Consider the following 17,635-nt stretch of genomic DNA (forward strand, 5'->3'; position numbering starts at 1 on the left):
TAGTTGTAGATGAACGCAATACCTGTTTTTATAATTTTTTTTTGTTTTTTGTTTTTTTTAAATATGGTGGTGGGGAACAAACCCCAGTGCCTCGTGCATGCAAGGCAAGAGAGCGCTCTACCACTGAGTCACAACCCCATACCCCCATTTCATGTTATACTTTTGAAGATCACACCTCCTTCCCTCCCTCCCTCCCTCCTTTCCTTCCTTCCTTCCTCTCTCCTTCCTTCCTTCCTTCCTTCCTTCCTGTTTTCTAAGCATTTCCTTACTTTCTGGCACCATAAGGCTCCCCAGACCCATCTTGTAGTTTCTCTGCTCCAGTCCTGGGATGAACCATTCTAGGAATCTTGTTTTCCTTTTATCAAAACAAAAAACAAACAAACAAATAACCCAATCAATAAATGGGCCAAGGACCTGAACAGACACTTCTCAGAAGATAATATACAATCAATCAACAAATATATGAAAAAATGCTCATCCTCTCTAGCAATTAGAGAAATGCAAATCAAAATTATTCTAAGATTTCATCTCATTCCAGTCAGAATGGCAGCTATTATGCATGCAAACAACAATAAGTGTTGGCAAGGATGTAGGGAAAAGGGTACACTCACACATTGCTGGTAGGACTGAAGATTGGTGCAGCCAATATGGAAAGCAGTATAGAGGTTTTTTGGAAAATTGGGAATGGAACCACCATTTGTCCCAGCTATCTCACTCTGGTTTATACCCAAAGGACTTAAAAACAGCATACTACAGGGACAGAGCCACATCAATGTTTATATCAGCACAATTCACAATAGCTAAACTGTGGAGCCAACCTAGATGCCCTTCAATAGATGAATGAATAAAAAAATGTGGCATATATGTACACAATGGAATATTACTCAGCAATAAAAGAGAATAAAATTGGGGCTGGGGATGTGGCTCAAGTGGTAGCGTGCTCACCTGGTATGTGTGGGGTGCTGGGTTCGATCCTCAGCACCACATAAAAATAAAATAAAAAGATATTGTGTCTACCGAAAACTAAAAAATAAATATTAAAAAAAAGAGAATAAAATCATGGCATTTGCAGGTAAATGGATGGGGTTAGAGAAGATAATGCTAAGTGAAGTTAGCCAATCCCAAAAGACCAAATGCCAAATGTTTTCTCTGATATAAGGAGGCTGACTCATAGTGGGCTAGGGAGGGGGAACATGGGAGGAATAGACGAACTCTAGATAGGGGAGAGAGGTGGGAAAGGAAGGCGGGGGGGGCATGGGGTTAGCAATGATGGTGGAATATGATGGACATTATTATCCAAAGTACATGTATGAAGACACGAATTGGTGTGAATATACTTTGAATACACTCAGAGATATGAAAAATTGTGCTGTATATGTGTAATAAGAATTGCAAAATGTTCCGCTGCCATATATAAATAAAAAATTAATTTAAAAAATAAAATAGAATAAAATTGGAGTCCAAGATCTAGGAGTGTTTTTATTGCCTTGACTATCAGTGTATCTAGACTTTCTCAGCAGACTGAACTACAAAATATGTGTATGTCTAACTCACATAAACACATATTAGTATCTATCTGTCAATCAAGCCAGGAGTTTGCATTGAAACCTTAGATTTTAGTCCAACACTCCAATGTTCATTTTAGCCTTCCTTTTTCCTTATTTATATCTTCCTACTCATTAACTATAATGCATTTACTTGTTTGTTGCATTTACTTATTTGTACATGCATGTATAGCAATTCAAGATTGGTAACGCACACCCTTGTGAGAAATATTTTCACTAACTGGAAAGCAGCATGTATGTGAGGTTCTTTTAGTCTTTAACTATTAAAAGGGGATAGTTCTTAGACCCTCACAATCCTGATGTCTTCTTTAGAAAATAGAACATTTTAGGAATAATCTCTTTACAATGCATTGCCTAGACTGAGCAATTTATTTGATGAGTTTGAAGAACAATATTTATTTATTTATTTATTGTATTCCAGGCACTGTAAGTCTATAAATACACTTTTATTGGCATTAGTTGTAGTTAAACTGCTTTATACCTAAGACACTCTTCATTAGTATTTGGACTTCATGATAACTTACAAAAATCCACAAATACAAACACTGTAGCTCAGAGAGGTTAAATGGCTTCCCAGCATATCACAATGAGTTCATGATAGTTGGAATCTCAGTTTGATTTCCAGAATTAGGTCTCTTGTTCACAAGCTATTGAGAATACAGGAGCAATGCCTCCAGCAAGAAACCAGCTGGACGGGTCTAGTGAACTGTAGTTGTGACTACTAACTTATTTTAAAGGTTCTGGTAGTCATTTGTTGAATTTGTTATTGTTACTTCTGCTTTTTAAATGCAATATGATGTACCATGAATCCTCGAATGGAGGTTTACAATGGAAGACGAGGGAGGAATAGAAAAAGTTTAAGTGGAGCTTGATTAACAAGAAGAAACTTACTATACAACAAGATTATTGCAAGGGAAAAAGGGAACCAGAGAACGTGAAAACCATAGAGAACAATCTGAAATGTGGAGAATGGTGGGTTTCTATGGAGAGCGATGCTGAGACTTAGCTAAGGGACTAATGTAATTTCATTGATGAAAAAGATGATGAATTAAGAAAGGGTTTATCTTGTTTTCCAATCCAGGACCGGAGAGTGTAAGGCAAGTGGCTACAAAATCAGAATGAAAAGGAGAGGGTAAAGCTGGAATCTGGTGGATCCGTGAAGGGCTTTGGGATCTGGTTTTATTGGCAGGGGTCTGTGCTGGTAGGAGGGGCTTCCAGGAATGTGTAACGAAGTCCAAAGGGTGTGAGAACACCAACTAGATTCATTAGCCATATCAATAGTTTATATGTTCCAGTAGAAGCCGGAAAGAGAAGGGCTCAGGCAGGAAGACAAACATCTTGGAGTCAGCTACTCAAAGCAGCCTAGAGATGCCTTGCTTAGTGTTTTTTCTTTTCTTTTTTTCTTTTTTCTTTTTTTTAAGGGTCAGGGCTATGGCTTTCAAATGCAAGGAGGGGCAGCAGAGGAACAACATTGCCATTATCTCTGAATATACTTAGATTTATTTAAGATGTTTTAAGATGAGTGGGATGACTGCATCCTTATATATCTATAGATATAGAGAGAGGGATAGAAGAGCAGAAGCCAGTCAACAAGATTTGGAATAGATATCTTTTCTTTTTTCCTTTTCTAAAGGAGATTAATCAAGAGTTGCATGAAAAAAAAAGTATTCATATACAATGATAAGAAAAAAATACAGTGCATATCGAAAAGTTGTTTAAGAGAAATCATAAATAAATAAGGATTGGGCTTGAAGGTAAAATGGAGGAAATATTTGGACAAGGATGTGAGATCTACTTTACTCATGAACTCAAAGTTCCGTAAACCAGATGCAGATTAGTGGGACATTGAGATCTGGGGATGAGAGGAGTGGGTGGGGGCCCTGAGCTCTATTAAAATATGCAGTAGGCATGACGAATTACCCATTTAAAAGGCCTCCACCTGCTCTGGGGAACTCAAGGTCAATGGTCTTGCCTCTCATGAAATGCTTATGAGATGTCAAAAATCTATGCTGGACATTGAACCCAGGGCAGGCCTCAAACATGCAAACAACACTTCTTTTTTAAATAAGATTGATATTTGCTTAATGAACTCTGGCTAGATTATAAATTTACTCTGCAAGCACTGCATAGTAAAGTATATTCAAAGGTGCAAAATGATTGAAAAAAGCTTGTAAACCACACCTTCCTTCTGGTGAGCACTGGGTAGAGATCTGATCAAACTAAATAAAAGCTTTGTCTAAGTGGAAGAAAAACCGGCTATTTTAAAGAGTTGGTACTTCAGGAATTTTTATCTGTTTAATCTCTATGCAAAAGGGACTTCCAACTTTTTACTAGGGAGAAGAAGAAGAGAAGAAGAAGGGAAAGAGAATGAGGAAGAAAACACGGAAAAAATAAAAGAGCCATAAATCAATAATAAAGAAAGGGGTAAGAAATGGGGCACAAAGAGAAAGAGATGCATGCCACATGAATGAAAAATTGACTTATTAGTAATAAATTCCACTGACAGTGACTTTAAGTCTAGCTGGGTTCTAAAGATTTTTCGTGTTCTAAGAATCCTGTTCTTAAGCTAAATAAATGTCTTGTTGGTCCTCAGGTGGTTCAACTGGCCTAATCAGTGAAAAGCCCACCTTGGGATGGGTGGCACCCCTTGTCACCAGGCCTCTTCCTGGCTCTCTGCTGGGCCATCTACTGTGCCTAGCTCTGCCACCAGGAGGGCACTTGCAAGTGGACAGCTGCCTCTGCCTGTGTCTGGTAGTTAGGTCAATTTGTAAGGAAGTAGGGACTCTGCTTTCCACCCAAGCTTTATCTTTCTTAAGTGTTAGGAATATCTGGATACCTAAGGAGAGTTGGTAGAGTTTAATTCAAAAGGGAGAAGTTATTTGTAAGTTGTGTAATTAATTCAGAATTAATGCATGAGTGGGGCCCAAGTATTGACACTTAAAATAGCTTCATAGTGACTGTACAGCTAAACTTGAGAGATCCATATATTATTTATTTTGGGGGGTTGGTGGTGGGGGGACACTATCACTCTAGGATATACTTGCACTCTTTAGCCGTGGGATCTCAAACTTGTGTGTATATAAGGACCAGCTGAGGAGCTCATTAAAATGCAGCAGGTCTGAGGTGCATCCCAAGATTCTGCCTTTTTAGTGAGCTCAGGGCATGCCCTGTACTGTTGGGTGGCTGTCCTCACTTAATCTAGGGAGTTCATTATGCACCTGGTTCCTATTGCTGTGCTTATTAGAACTTCAAAGTCTCGATCTCTCTTTTAACCAAATATGAGTATATGGACATTATGGTATTTTTCTTTAGTTTTTAAATTTTCCTTAATGAGTCAGTGGGGGGGGGGGGAATAAAAAGTGATACAAAACAATTTTATTCCACTTCTGTGATTATACTACATTGTTCCTGCTGACTTCAATGATCCCAGACTTATATAAATAATTAGTTAACAGTCATGATCATTTTCAAAAATTATTTTTAGAAGTTAACTTACTTTAAAGTTAACTTTTAAGTTAACTTACTTTTTTTTCTTTTTCTTCTATTTATTTATTTATTTAGGCTTTGTTACAGCAGGTAGCCATCCTGACCCATTCATTCTTTTTATTTTTTAATTTTTTTTAATATTTAATTTTTGGTTATAACTGGACACAATATCTTTATTTTATTTATTTATTTTTATGTGGTGCTGAGGATCAAACCCAGGGCCTCCCATGTGCTAGGCGGGCACTCTACTGCTGAGCCACATCCCCAGCCCCCCCGCCCCATTTATTCTTCTTTGCCTTGCTCTTATAGCTGGGTTGCCCCAGGGCCTTCTCCACATACACACATACCACCTTGGATACCTTATCCAAACTTATGACTTTAAATCCCATCTCCTCGTTAATAATTTGCAAACATTTATACCCAGCCCACACACTTCTCCCTCCTTTTCTCCCTCCCTCCCTTCCTTCCTTCCTCCCTTTCTTACTTTCTACTTGGGATTGAATCAAGAGGCGCTTTGCCACTAAGCTACATTCCTTGTCCTTTTATTTTTTGAGACTAAATTGCCAGGACTCAAAACTTGGAATCCTCCTGCCTCAGCCTCTTGAGTCACTGGGACACAGAGCCTGGCCCACACCTCTTACTTGAACTCCAGTCTAATGTAATTAGTTGCTTGGTTAACAACTTCTCTCGGATGATCATGGGTATCTCAAACTCTTCTTATCCAAAATAGGACACTTTCCTCCCCAACTCTTCCTTCCCCTGCAGCCCTTCCTATTTGGGTTGAATGCAGTTCTATCCTTTTAATTAGTTGCTTGGACCAAATCTCTTTTGCACCCCATTTAACCCATCAGGAGTTTCTGTTGGTTTTACTTTCAGTATATATTAGAAGTCTGACCACTTTGCACATTTACCAGTGCCAATACCCTGCCTCAAGCCACCCTCTCCTCTTGCCTGAATGATAGCAGCAATTGCCAGCTGGTCACTATTTTCTTCCTCGACTCTTCCTCTCTTAAAATAAAAGTTTCTTTAAATAAACTTAGCAGACAATAGAACTAAAATAACCCATATTATAAAACATTGTTGTGTTAGTCAGCTATTCATCACTGTGGCCAAAATATCTGACAATAACTACTAAAAGGAGGAAAAGTTTATTTGGGGCTTAAGGTTTCAGAGGATTCAGTCCCTGGCTGGCCAGCTCCATTACTCTGGGTCTGAGGTGAGGCAGAACATCATGGCAGAAGAGAATGGCAACTGGGAAGCAAAAAGACAGGAAGGGGACAGGACAATATGTAGTCCCCAGTCATGCCACACTTGCCTCCAATTACATCCAGGAGTCCATTGAGCTGTCAATGAATTAACCCAGCAAATGGATTAATCCACTGATGCGATCAGAGCAGTAATCACTGCTTAAAAGCCCCACCTCTGAACCTTGCTGGGGATCATGTTTCAACACATGAGCATTTGGGGGGACACTTTATATCTAAACAATAACAACTGTATTCAATATTACAATTTTTCTTTTTAGAGGAAAAATTGTTTTACAAAAGCTGAAAGGTCTGGATATAGGTAACTAAGTTAAGAAGTCATCAAAATAATTCAGATGGAGGGAAATGAGAGGAGCAGCAGGAAAATGGAAGTATTTTAAATAGCTTGTGTTGATTCTTGTACAACAACCTCTTCAGATTCAGAGTCCACATGGCCCACATGCTGCAGCTTTTGGAGGAGAATATGGTGGCCTTGCTTGGAGTGGAAGAAGCAGGGCTAATGTTTTATACTGATGCTTCTCTTTAATGTTTTTCTGCTTCTATGAGCTTGAAATGATTTTGCTTGTTCCATCATTTTCCTGGTCTCTTTTGCTTTGGAACTCTGGTTCCAGACACCCCTTGTTAGCCTTCTAATGACATCATTCTGTCTCAGTTTAAACTGATCAGTAATGCCACTTCCCTTCTAGATTTTGGCACCAGAAAAGGAATTCCTGGAGAGGGGCTCCTCAACTCAGGACACCTGAGGTCCTTGATACAGATGGTGGGAAAAAATTTCAGCACACGTCAGTCAGAGACTGAGATTTATTTAGAAAAGCAGATACACATTCAAGGGAGAATATGGGCCATCTCAAGAGGAGAATGCACTTTTGGGGTCCCCAGCTTTTTTTTTTTTTTAAAAAAAGAAACTTGGTGATACGTGGGCATGGGAAGGTATGTGGGGATGGCATCAGTCTGATTTATGGTAGTCTGGTTGTTCTTGGGTTCTTTAAGCTGACACGGTCTCCATTATTTGATGAACAGATAATACTGGAAATCCCCCTAAATTATAGATTTTAAAAAATATTATACCTCAATTTGCCTAATATTTTTATTGCACAGGCTAGTTAGCAGTGCACAAGGTAATTATCATAAGTGAGTAAACCTATGGCAACTCTAAGATTTACAGATTTCCTCGTGGCAGGCCTTGGAACCGAGACTGGCTTGGAGAATGACAGGCGTGGAAAGACACGAAGAAATTTAAATTAAAAGTATATCTCCTTGTGCTTCCTTTTGTCTCCTTTGTAACTTTGTTGTTGTTGTTGTTGTTTGTTTGTTTTACTTCTATCCTACATCAATGTTGCCTCATTGCCTGACTACTTTCTCTCTAATCTTTCTACTCTGGTTCCCTCATGTTTCTGCCAACTTGAATTACTCAGTGTTTCCCTGGTATGTGTCATGCCTTCTTTCTATGGTTCTACAGGACAAAATCAGTTCACGACATTTTTATTACCCAAATCTTCAGAACCTAATAGTAATAGTAGCAGACACTTGATGAGAAGTGCATATGGTCATTATGTCATTTTAAGCCCATACCTTACAAGGTAGACCCTTCATTCCTACTGCTTTGATCTGCCCAGATCCCCACAGGACCTCTTTAGCAGCTCTCAGAGCTCAGACTGGCTTCTGTAGGCTTTGCTGCTTAAACTTGCCCTGCAATCTTCTGCAGATTGCCCCTCACTAGTAAGGAGAGTTAGAAGGCTCTGAGAGTCCTGTGTCCTCCTTTCCCATGACAGAAGAGACTGATGTGGGATTCAAGCATCTGGAACCTTTGCGATTCTGTCCCAGGGCTCTCCCAAGATCAGGCCCAGCCAGCTTCTTCCCAAAGATTGTCTTGCTTCCCAAATCCCTCATCTTTTCCCCTGGAAGCACTTCCCTAGTAATAAATCACCTCCCCCTGAGTCACTGGTTCATGATCTGTGTCTGGGGAAACCCCACTTGAGATTCTTGCTTGTAATACAAGGTGCAGTTCAGAGTCAAGCCCTACCACTCAGATTTCAATCACATTTTAGAGTTCCAATCCCTTAATGGTATTGCCTGTCATGTCAGCGTGATGACTGTTTCAATTTCTTTTTCTAGAAAATGTTAGACATTTTACCAATCAGTTTTGGAGCCGCATCCTTGATACTTGTGCGCAGTGATCTGCATGGTCTTGGGAACATTCAAAGTCGATCCTAGCTGTGGTTGCATTTGGAGCACTTCAGAAGACTGCCTAGTGTCTTGGGTTCCTGTCCTCATGCTCCCACCACTCTTTAGACCCACGTGCTGCTAGTCTGTTACTGGGATAATTATTGTACAAATTCTATAGGATCTTCAGCTCTCCCATTATGAGCTCTCAGGTGTGCCATTCTGATCATTGTTGTTTCCCAGTGAAAAGTGCAGTATGTAAATGGGGGTGTGCATGTTTTTGGATGTAATTCTGTATTACAAACATGTGATTTAGAACTGTGGTTCTCAAATGTCATCTGCATAATAATTACCTGGGATGGAGGTCTAGAAATTTGAACTTTAACAAGCATGGGTGTGGTGGGGGGGAAGATTCTGATGCAGTTGATCTTTAACCCACTATTGATACTTTGTGAAAAACACTAATATACAATCCAAATAATAATAAGCAAGGTTATAAATCCTTATTGTACAGTAATTACTTTGTGGCATCATTGTAAGAGAATTACTAGTAGTAGCTCTTTTCATCTACCTTTAAGCCTCATGAGGTGAAAAGTATATTACCCCCACATTTTTACAAACTAGGAAACTGAGGCACAGAAATGCTAAATTACTTGCCCTACACCGGTAGCTAGTAAGTGGGACCCAGGCACNGGGGCATGTCTCTCTCTTTTCTATAGAATGACCGTGGGGGTGTGGGGGGGTGTTGTATGTTTTCTCTTAGAATCTCCAGAGCTTTCGAATTGATGACCTGGTTAGCAGTGTCACTTGATGCCGCTTGGGCCTTTAAATGAAGCCTGTTTAGGAAATTGAAATTAAGCAGAGATGCTTAATGAGTTAACCATTGTATTAAATGCTTGATTATTATTATTTTTTTAACTTTAGGGTGTCTTTTGGATCAAGGGAAGGTAGTGTTGAGTCTGAGGTTAGAATGGGCCATAGCAGGGGGCATTTAGATTAGAGAGCGTTTTCTTCTTGTGAAAATGTGGAATCTGAGGATGAATTTATCTTCTCCACAAGGTGTTTAAAGGAGGATGGGGTTTCCTCCAAGTGAAGCTTGCTGTGATCCTGTGTGCTGATAAGCAGAGGATCAGATAACTGATGGGGGGTGGGGTGAGTGACAGGAGGTTCCCCTGGAGGAAGACCTGATTAAACCCTGGCCTCAACGCTGCTCCCTGGGCCTCAGCACTGTGCCTGCCACTTCACAGTCATTGAAACCTTCAATTTGGGGATTCCCGGGGTGACCCACGGTGATTGTTATACTAGTAACTTTCTGTTTAACTCGTATATTTGTTAATTAAGGATTCGGCTTAGTTGGTTCTAACTGCCTACGAATATAGCTTTAACTCACAAATGTAACACTTTTCAAATCCCCAAATCTTGCAAAGATTCTACCTTCTTTTTTTACAGTTAAGTAAAAGTAACTTTATTTTTATTTGTTATTTTCAGATATATGTGAACGTGGAGTGTATTTTGATATATACATACATGGAGTATAACTTATTCAAATTAGGATTTCATTTTTACAGTTGTACAAGATGTGGAGTTTCATATTCATATATGATCATAGGAAAGTTATGTCCAATTCATGCTACTGTCTTTCCTATTGCCATCTCCCCTCCCTTCCCTTCATTCCCCTTGTCTACTCCAATAAACTTCTATTCTCCTCCCCCTCCCATTATACCTTCTTCACCCTGTGGCAAAAACCTGGTTGGTTTCTAACTGCAGGTTCTGGATCTAAAAGTCTCCATATGTGTACCCAAAATAGCAACTCTGGATGCTCCACTCTCTCAAAGAGTGTTTCTCAACCTTGGCACTATTTTGATATTTGTGGTCAAAAAATTCTGTTATGAGAGGTTGTCCTGTGCATTACAGGATATGTGGCAGCATCTTGGCCTCAACCAATTGGGTACCAGTAGTGCCATTCTCCAGTTGTGACAACCAAAACTATGTCTAGCATTGCCAAATGTCCCCTGGAGAACAAAGTCCCCTTCCTTCTACTTTGAGAACCAATGGTTTAGAAGACTCTAGTCCTCTGATGGATATAACCTTGCCAATCTCTCATTTCTTAGTAGGGATTCTTGCTACCTAAGTCTAACACTAAAAACAATTTTCCCTCTACAAATTTCATTTGGGTTGCAAAAGCTTAATAAGCCTAGTCACATCTTTTTCTTTTGAAAATTGTAACTTTGATGGAAAATTTGGAAACTATAGAAGTGTAAAAAGGAGAAGAAATTTAAATCCTAGTCTTGAATAATAATAAGCACAGTTGATGTATATTAAAAATTTAATTTTCACTCCTTTGGCCATCTCCAGGAATTTGTCCAACAGAAGTAAATACTTATAAAGATTAATTAATCAAAACACTGTTCATAATATAGAAAATTAGATACTAATAGAATGTCCAAAATGGCCCATTCAATAAGTTTTGTATGTTACATCTATTTGATAAGATGCTATGGAGCTACCAAAACCCACATCCTTCAAAAATTTATTTAAAGATATGGAAATACTCACCAGATGTTAACTTAAAACAAACAAACAACAACAACAAAAAAGCCACATATAAGATACACTGGAAACTACAAAATATGGCTGAAAGAAATTAAAGAGAAATAAATGGAGAGAAATCTTATGTTCATGAATTGGGTGATTTAATAGTGTTAATTTGGTAGAACTACCCCAAACAAGCTACATAGTCAATGCAATCTTCTGCCCAAATTCCAATATTTTATGCAGAAACAGAAAAATTTATCCTAAAGTTCTTTATGAATCTCAAGGGACCCAAATAGCCAAAACAGTTTTCAAAAAGAACAAATTTGGAGGACTCATGCTTCCTGATTTCCAAACTTACTATAAAGCTATAGTAATCAAAACAATGTGGTATTGGCATAAACCTAGACATATAAACCAATAGAATAGAGAGTCCAGAAAAAAGATCCTCATGCATTGCTAAATTATTTTTGACAAGAGTGTCAAGATCACTCAATGGGGAAAAGACATTATGCTAAGTGAAATAAACCAGACACAGAAAGACAAATATGCTGTTCCCATTAATTTGAGGAACCTAGAAGATTTTGATGCAAAGAGAGCAAGAGGGAAAATGGAAGCCTGGTTATCATGGCCTGGGGTGGTGGTGGCAATAAGGAGTTGTGTGTGTGTATGTGTGTGTGTGTGTGTGTGGTGTGTGTGTGTACGTGCGCGCACCTGTGTGCATGGTACTGGAAATTAAACTCAGGGACACTACCACTGAGCTACACCCCCCAGAACCCCTTTTTGAGGCAGTGTCTCCCTAAGTTGCTGAAACTGGCTTTGAACTTGTAATTCTCCTGCCTCAGCCTCCCAAGTTGCTGGGATTATAGGAGTGCACCACTGCACCTCATGAGTTATTATTTAATGGATATAGAGTTTCAGTTGAGGATGATGAAATAGTCTAGAGATGGATAGTGGTGATGTCACATTTTAAATATTATTAACTAGTTAAGAAAAATATATACATTAAAAAATATCGCATGAACTAAAAATTTTAACAGTGTTTATTCTGTTCTTATTTTTATTTCTATAGAGTGGGGTAATTTTTATTATTGCCTCAATAATTTTTCCTTATGTCTCAATATTTTGGGGGACAAAAATGTTTTACTTCCAAGTCAGAATAAAGAGAGTAATAGGTGCATTGTTTTTAAGCAACTATTAAAATTCTGTTGTATTTCAGCAAGAAAATGTAGCACCTACCAGGAAAACATACAAATATAATACATACAAATGTAATTTTGAGTTTATCGATTTCAGTGAATGTTACATCAAATGGCTTTTCAGTTTACCACTTCATAAATAATTATTTGAAAAACACTGAAGTATTCATTAAGTATAAGTGCCACTGTTGATTATTCCTTTACTGCTGGAAAAGTCGGCAATTTCCACTTGTTTTATTATGTAACTATTACTTGAATGATTCATTTGTGCACAACATTTTTTCCATGTTTAGAATTCGTATCTTAGGACAGGTTCCTAGAATTGAACTCACTGGGTCAAAAGTTTGTTTCTTCCTCTGCTGCTCCTAAGGACATTCATTATCACACAAGCATAAGAGACTATAAAAGTTTTTCAATAGTAGGTACTATTTAAATGCCCCCCCAAGATGTGATCAATTCCAGGGATTATAAGAGAATTAAAAGTATCTAAAACACTTTATCTTAAATTTTTGTGGTCATCTTACTTTATAATGACAAATAATATAATTAACACCTTAATTTTTTTTTTCTATTACTACCTTTCTCTTTCTGGAATTCCTCCCTTTATCTCCCTTTACTCACTCCATGTCTTTATTCCACCAAAAAATACATTCAAGAACCTGATAATATGAAAGATCCTCTTGAATCCTGGGAATTTGTGGTCTGGGCATAATTGTATCATAGGTCAACTTTGCTCTTGGCATTTTCCTTCATCAACCTTTCTTGTATATTGCCTCAGTTGCAACTTACAGTTATCCCATGGTTACCAGGAATACCAGCTTCAGGATAATGCTAAGTATGGTGGGAAACAGACAAAAACCTGGGGCCCAGATGATAGTGTTGAGCTGCTAAATCAACCATCCCTAAATCCTGTGCTATCTCAGGACTTCCTGCCATCTGAGCTAATAGGTTTTTGTATTGCTTACCTATTGCATATGCATGGAGTTGCTGCTACTTTCACTCTAAAGCATCCTAACTGGCTCAGATGCAGTTTGGGATGGGGGATTAAAGACAAATTTTGACCTTGCTTTGAAGGAAAAGCAGAACACCAGAAGGTAGGGACAAGTAATCCAAGTCAAGAAAAGATGTGGGGGCTGGGGATGTGGCTCAAGCGCTGGCGCGCTCGCCTGGCATGCATGCGGCCCAGGTTCGATCCTCAGCACCACATACAAACAAAAGATGTTGTGTCTGCGGGAAACTAAAAAATAAATAAATATTAAAATTCTCTCTCTCTCTCTCTCTGTCTAAAAAAAAAAGAAGTTAGTATTTAAAAAAAAAAAAAGAAAAGATGTGAACAAGGACAAAGAGATGTGGCTGTTTTTGGTGTGCATGGAGGATTCAGCAAGAAGGATGCAGAGAACTACAGGGGCCAGGTAATAGGTAATGAAGTGGGCAAGTTGGGGCCAGGTTCTTGAAGGAATTTAATTTTTTCCTCTGTGCAATAGAAAAACAGTAAAGATTTTTAATCAGGAAAATGATTCTAGGCACTTAGTCATTCCTCCTTTCTAAAATTCTAGCAGTGAGAGCACAAGTAAGATAGAACAGGGTGGGAAATGTAGCTCAATGGTAGGGTACTTGCCTAGCATGCACAAGGCCCTGGATTCCATCTCAAGTTCACAAAGGAAAAGAAAAAAGGAAAAGAGAAGCAAGGGGTGGGGACAGAGCGTATGTAAGTGAATACAATGTTCTATTTCCCTGTGTTCTTATAGATATTATACTAACACACATACTATGTATGTATAAGGCTAGATGAAAATATGTAACTGCATGTATGTGGATGTGTGCATGCCTGCACAGGGAGAAATGTAATTCTGGATTATCCAAAGTATTTAATTCAATTTCTGATTGGTTGTTTGCAAAGACTTCCTGGTAAGAATCCATAAGCCAGTGCTGTCATTACTTTGACAAAAAATCTTCCTGATTCCATAATGGGAATTCAGTAATTTTCTGAGCTGTGATTCTGGATTCTGATGCCACATTATTATAACTGACCATGTGACAATAGAATTGGACTTCAGTTTACCTTGTATAAAATGAATTTTCTAGGTTAGCTGGTCCACAGGTCTAAGTTATATAAAACTTGACTACATTATTCCATAATGTCTACTTTCTCCTTCTCCTCCCTCTCTTTTTTTTTCTCCCTCCCTTTTCTTTTCTTTTTAATTTTTCATTTTCAAACAGGGAACTCTGAGATTCTGAATAAGGTTTAAACAAAAAAATTCACCTGTAGTTCATCTGGAAATCTGGGTTGAACTGCAGGTAACAAAACACCCAGTTAACACTGAGCTTGAACAAACATGGGTTTGTTTTACTTCCTTTCTTGGAAATCTCAAGGAAAAAGAGTCTTGGCATTGCTTCAGAACCTCCACTGCATCAGGACAACATCTCTGCAATTCTCTTGACCTTTCTCTCACACTTGTCACTTCTTGTGTGTAAGTTGACAGAAATGAGGGAATTGTGGCACCAGGAACATCTGCTCCCTCTCTTTGGAAAAAAAGACATTTTTTTCCAGAACCATCTCTTCTATCTCCCTATTAACATTTCTCCAATTATGTTTCAATGGCCAGGAGAGTGTTACATGGTCACCTCAGCAGGAAGGGAATCTGACAGATTCATGAACTCAACTATGGTCTACAATTTTAGGGGATTCAGAACCTTCCAAAATCCTTTATGGTAACCAGGTTTAGAATCTCTGATCTCAAAAGTAGGTCACACTGTCTGTGTCTTGACTTTCAAAGTCTCAGTCTTCAGAGAAAACTAAAAACTGAACAGATTTCTAAAAATCTTGTTTGAAGCAGTAAATTTGTTTAAAGTCTAGAGTACAAGGAGATATTATGAAAGTATTTTGTAAACCGTAAAGTTCTCTTAATATGAAGGTGTACTTCTATTTGTATTGTGAGAATTTCCTTTCTTACCTGTGGATCCCACATCTGGTTTGCCATTTGCACTTTGGTGTGTGTGTGTGTGTGTGTGTGTGCGCGCGCGCGCGTGCCCGCGCAGATGTGTGTAAATAAAATTATTATTAAGAGGTAGGAGAGAAGAAAACAACACAAGCAAATCGATGCCAGGAACACAAAGAAAATATTTTATTAGTTTCCAGACTGAAAAACGATGAAGGAGAACACATTTCAATAGAAATCCATGACCCTCCGCAAAGAGCCCACTCGGGCGTTCACAGCGCCCCAATCGAGGTGACGCCTGTACTCCCCCGGCCTCAGTAGGTACTGCGGTCCGCGGTAGTTGGGCAGCTCATAGAGGACCCAGCTGCCCTCCAGCACGTTCAGGGAGTCGATCTCACTCAAGTGGAAGCGGTCCTGAACAGAGGGGCAGTCCTCAGTGATCTCTACCATCTGGCCTCTGTATTCTTCCCTCTCATACAGTCTGATCCTGTGGGAGCCAGCCTGGCAGGCCCAGAAACAGGAAGGGGAGAAAAGCAAAAAAGAAATCACGTTAACACATTAGTGCAGGCCAGTTTGGAGAGAACTGGTTGGAGTCATTTTGAAGTAGATTAAAAAAAATAATAATTCCTAATTTTTAGGACTTTCTCCTTACTGAGGGCAGAGATTCAGTATCTTTCCAAGATAAAGTGTGACTGAATGACCAAGAAGGAAATACTGCTTCTCAATACATTAAGATATTGCCCCTGTAACAGCTGATTACTCCCCCCCCCCCCATTTTAAGGAAATGTTTTATATTAAAACAGAAATAAAATATAAAATTTAAAACACTAAACATCTTAGGTCTCAGACAATCCATACTCAAATTTTGAATAGAATATGGAAAAATTGGAAAGAAAAATCAGGAAGTTCAAGGACTAATTTTTCACAAACTTTAGTGTTTTAAAACACAAAGAAATACATGTGGCACATGGGTAAATTCTTTGTTGCTCTCCATTGAGAAAAGTACTTCGAGGTGAACTAAAATATTCACATTGGGAGCAAAGAAGGGAAAGAGTCTTTAAAAAAAAATCACTTATGCTCAATAACTACCATACCATCAGGCACATAATCACTCTTCTATTAGGTATTAGTGATTTTTCTACATTGCCATTCTAAATGATTCCAGGTCAGGACTTGAATCATATACGTCCCTTTCCCAGGGCTGCTAACACAGTTCTACGTAATAAATATTGATTGATTAGTGGGTATCTGAGTAATGCTTTGCTTTTGTGTCTCTGTGTGTGGGAGGGTGGGTGAGGGGACTGGACTGAAGGAATCCACTACTGCTTTTGTGGTCTTCTTCCCAAACAGGCTGTTTTTCATTCTGAATGATCACCTGTACTTCAAATGTTTAACCTTTGCAGGAAACTATGCGGTCAGGGTCCTCAGGGCCTCGTCCTGGGATGAAACTGACTCACGTGGGGGATGAGGCGGCAGGAGCGGATGGAGTCGCTGAGGCCCATCCACTGCTGGTAGTCGGGGTACTCCCCCCGCCTCAATAAGTACTGGTTGCCCTGGTAGTTGGGCTGCTCATAGAGCATCCAGCTGCCGCTGTCCACGCGGATGGAGTTGCAGCGGCTGAAGTAGGTCTGCAGGTTGGAGTGGTCGCTGCTGCACTCATAGTGGCGGCCCTGGAAGCCCCTGTCCTCATAGAAGGTGATCTGCAAGGCAAGGCCAGTCACGGGCTCAGAGGCCTGAGGCGGCGTCGGGTCCCCGGGTGCCAGCGCCCCTCCCCGGGCCCCGGGCGCCCTCCGGGCTCACCTTCCCCATGGCTGGTGGAGGCGGACCGTGCGAGCTCAGTGTGTGGGGCCGCGGCGGGCGGTCTATATAGTGGAGGGCTGCTGCGTTGGCAGAACAGCACAAAAGGGGCCCGCGGGGAGCAGGGCACGTTCTCTCTCTTTTCTCTTTGCTGTCATAGTCCACGGGACTCATTGTGGTCCCATTCTCTCTGGAGGATTCGGGTTGGTATCACTGGCTGATGCTATTGAGATGGTTTGAAAAAAAAAAAAAAGTAATTTGGGACATTGTCCATTTAATAATAGAAATAGAGCTTCAGCCATTTCATATATAGTTCACACTTTTATTCATACAGGTTGGGAAAAAACAAAAGAAGTCTAGGTGGGGGAGTAAGAAAAGCAAAGTCTTAAAATGATAGATATAGGTTAATCTGTTAAGAACTTCCATAATGTCTATGTGCACCCATCTAGAATTCTGGCTATGAAAAAGGATGGAAATGGATCCAAATGAATGTTGAAAATTTCAAGTTAGTCCCTTGGAAGAACTTCAGGATTAGAAGATGGAAGAAATTGGAATGTTTTCCCCTGCGGGTTCATAGAGTTTCAGATTTTCCATATGGTAGAAAACAAGGCTGACATGGATCTTCAATGTTGGTTCTGCTTTTGTTGCAGAGGCATGGGCAAGAAGTCTGAGAATTAGACCTTTTCTTT

General features: G+C 39.5%; 1 protein-coding gene across 1 annotated transcript; it reads right to left on the reverse strand.

Moving 5' to 3' along the window:
- Positions 1 to 15,312: 15,312 nt before the first annotated feature.
- LOC107138468 (gamma-crystallin D-like) lies at positions 15,313 to 16,958 on the reverse strand. Its single transcript, XM_015481063.1, has 3 exons — positions 16,950 to 16,958; positions 16,607 to 16,849; positions 15,313 to 15,650 (listed from the first exon to the last, which is right to left on the reverse strand). Exons 1-3 carry the CDS (start codon positions 16,956 to 16,958, stop codon positions 15,378 to 15,380), a joined length of 525 nt encoding a protein of 174 aa, XP_015336549.1. The 3' UTR covers positions 15,313 to 15,377.
- Between the last annotated feature and the right edge of the window lie 677 nt (positions 16,959 to 17,635).

The sequence above is a fragment of the Marmota marmota genome, unplaced genomic scaffold (assembly GCF_001458135.2).
Source record: "Marmota marmota marmota unplaced genomic scaffold, marMar, whole genome shotgun sequence".
In the NCBI taxonomy this organism is placed as follows: Eukaryota; Metazoa; Chordata; class Mammalia; order Rodentia; family Sciuridae; genus Marmota; species Marmota marmota.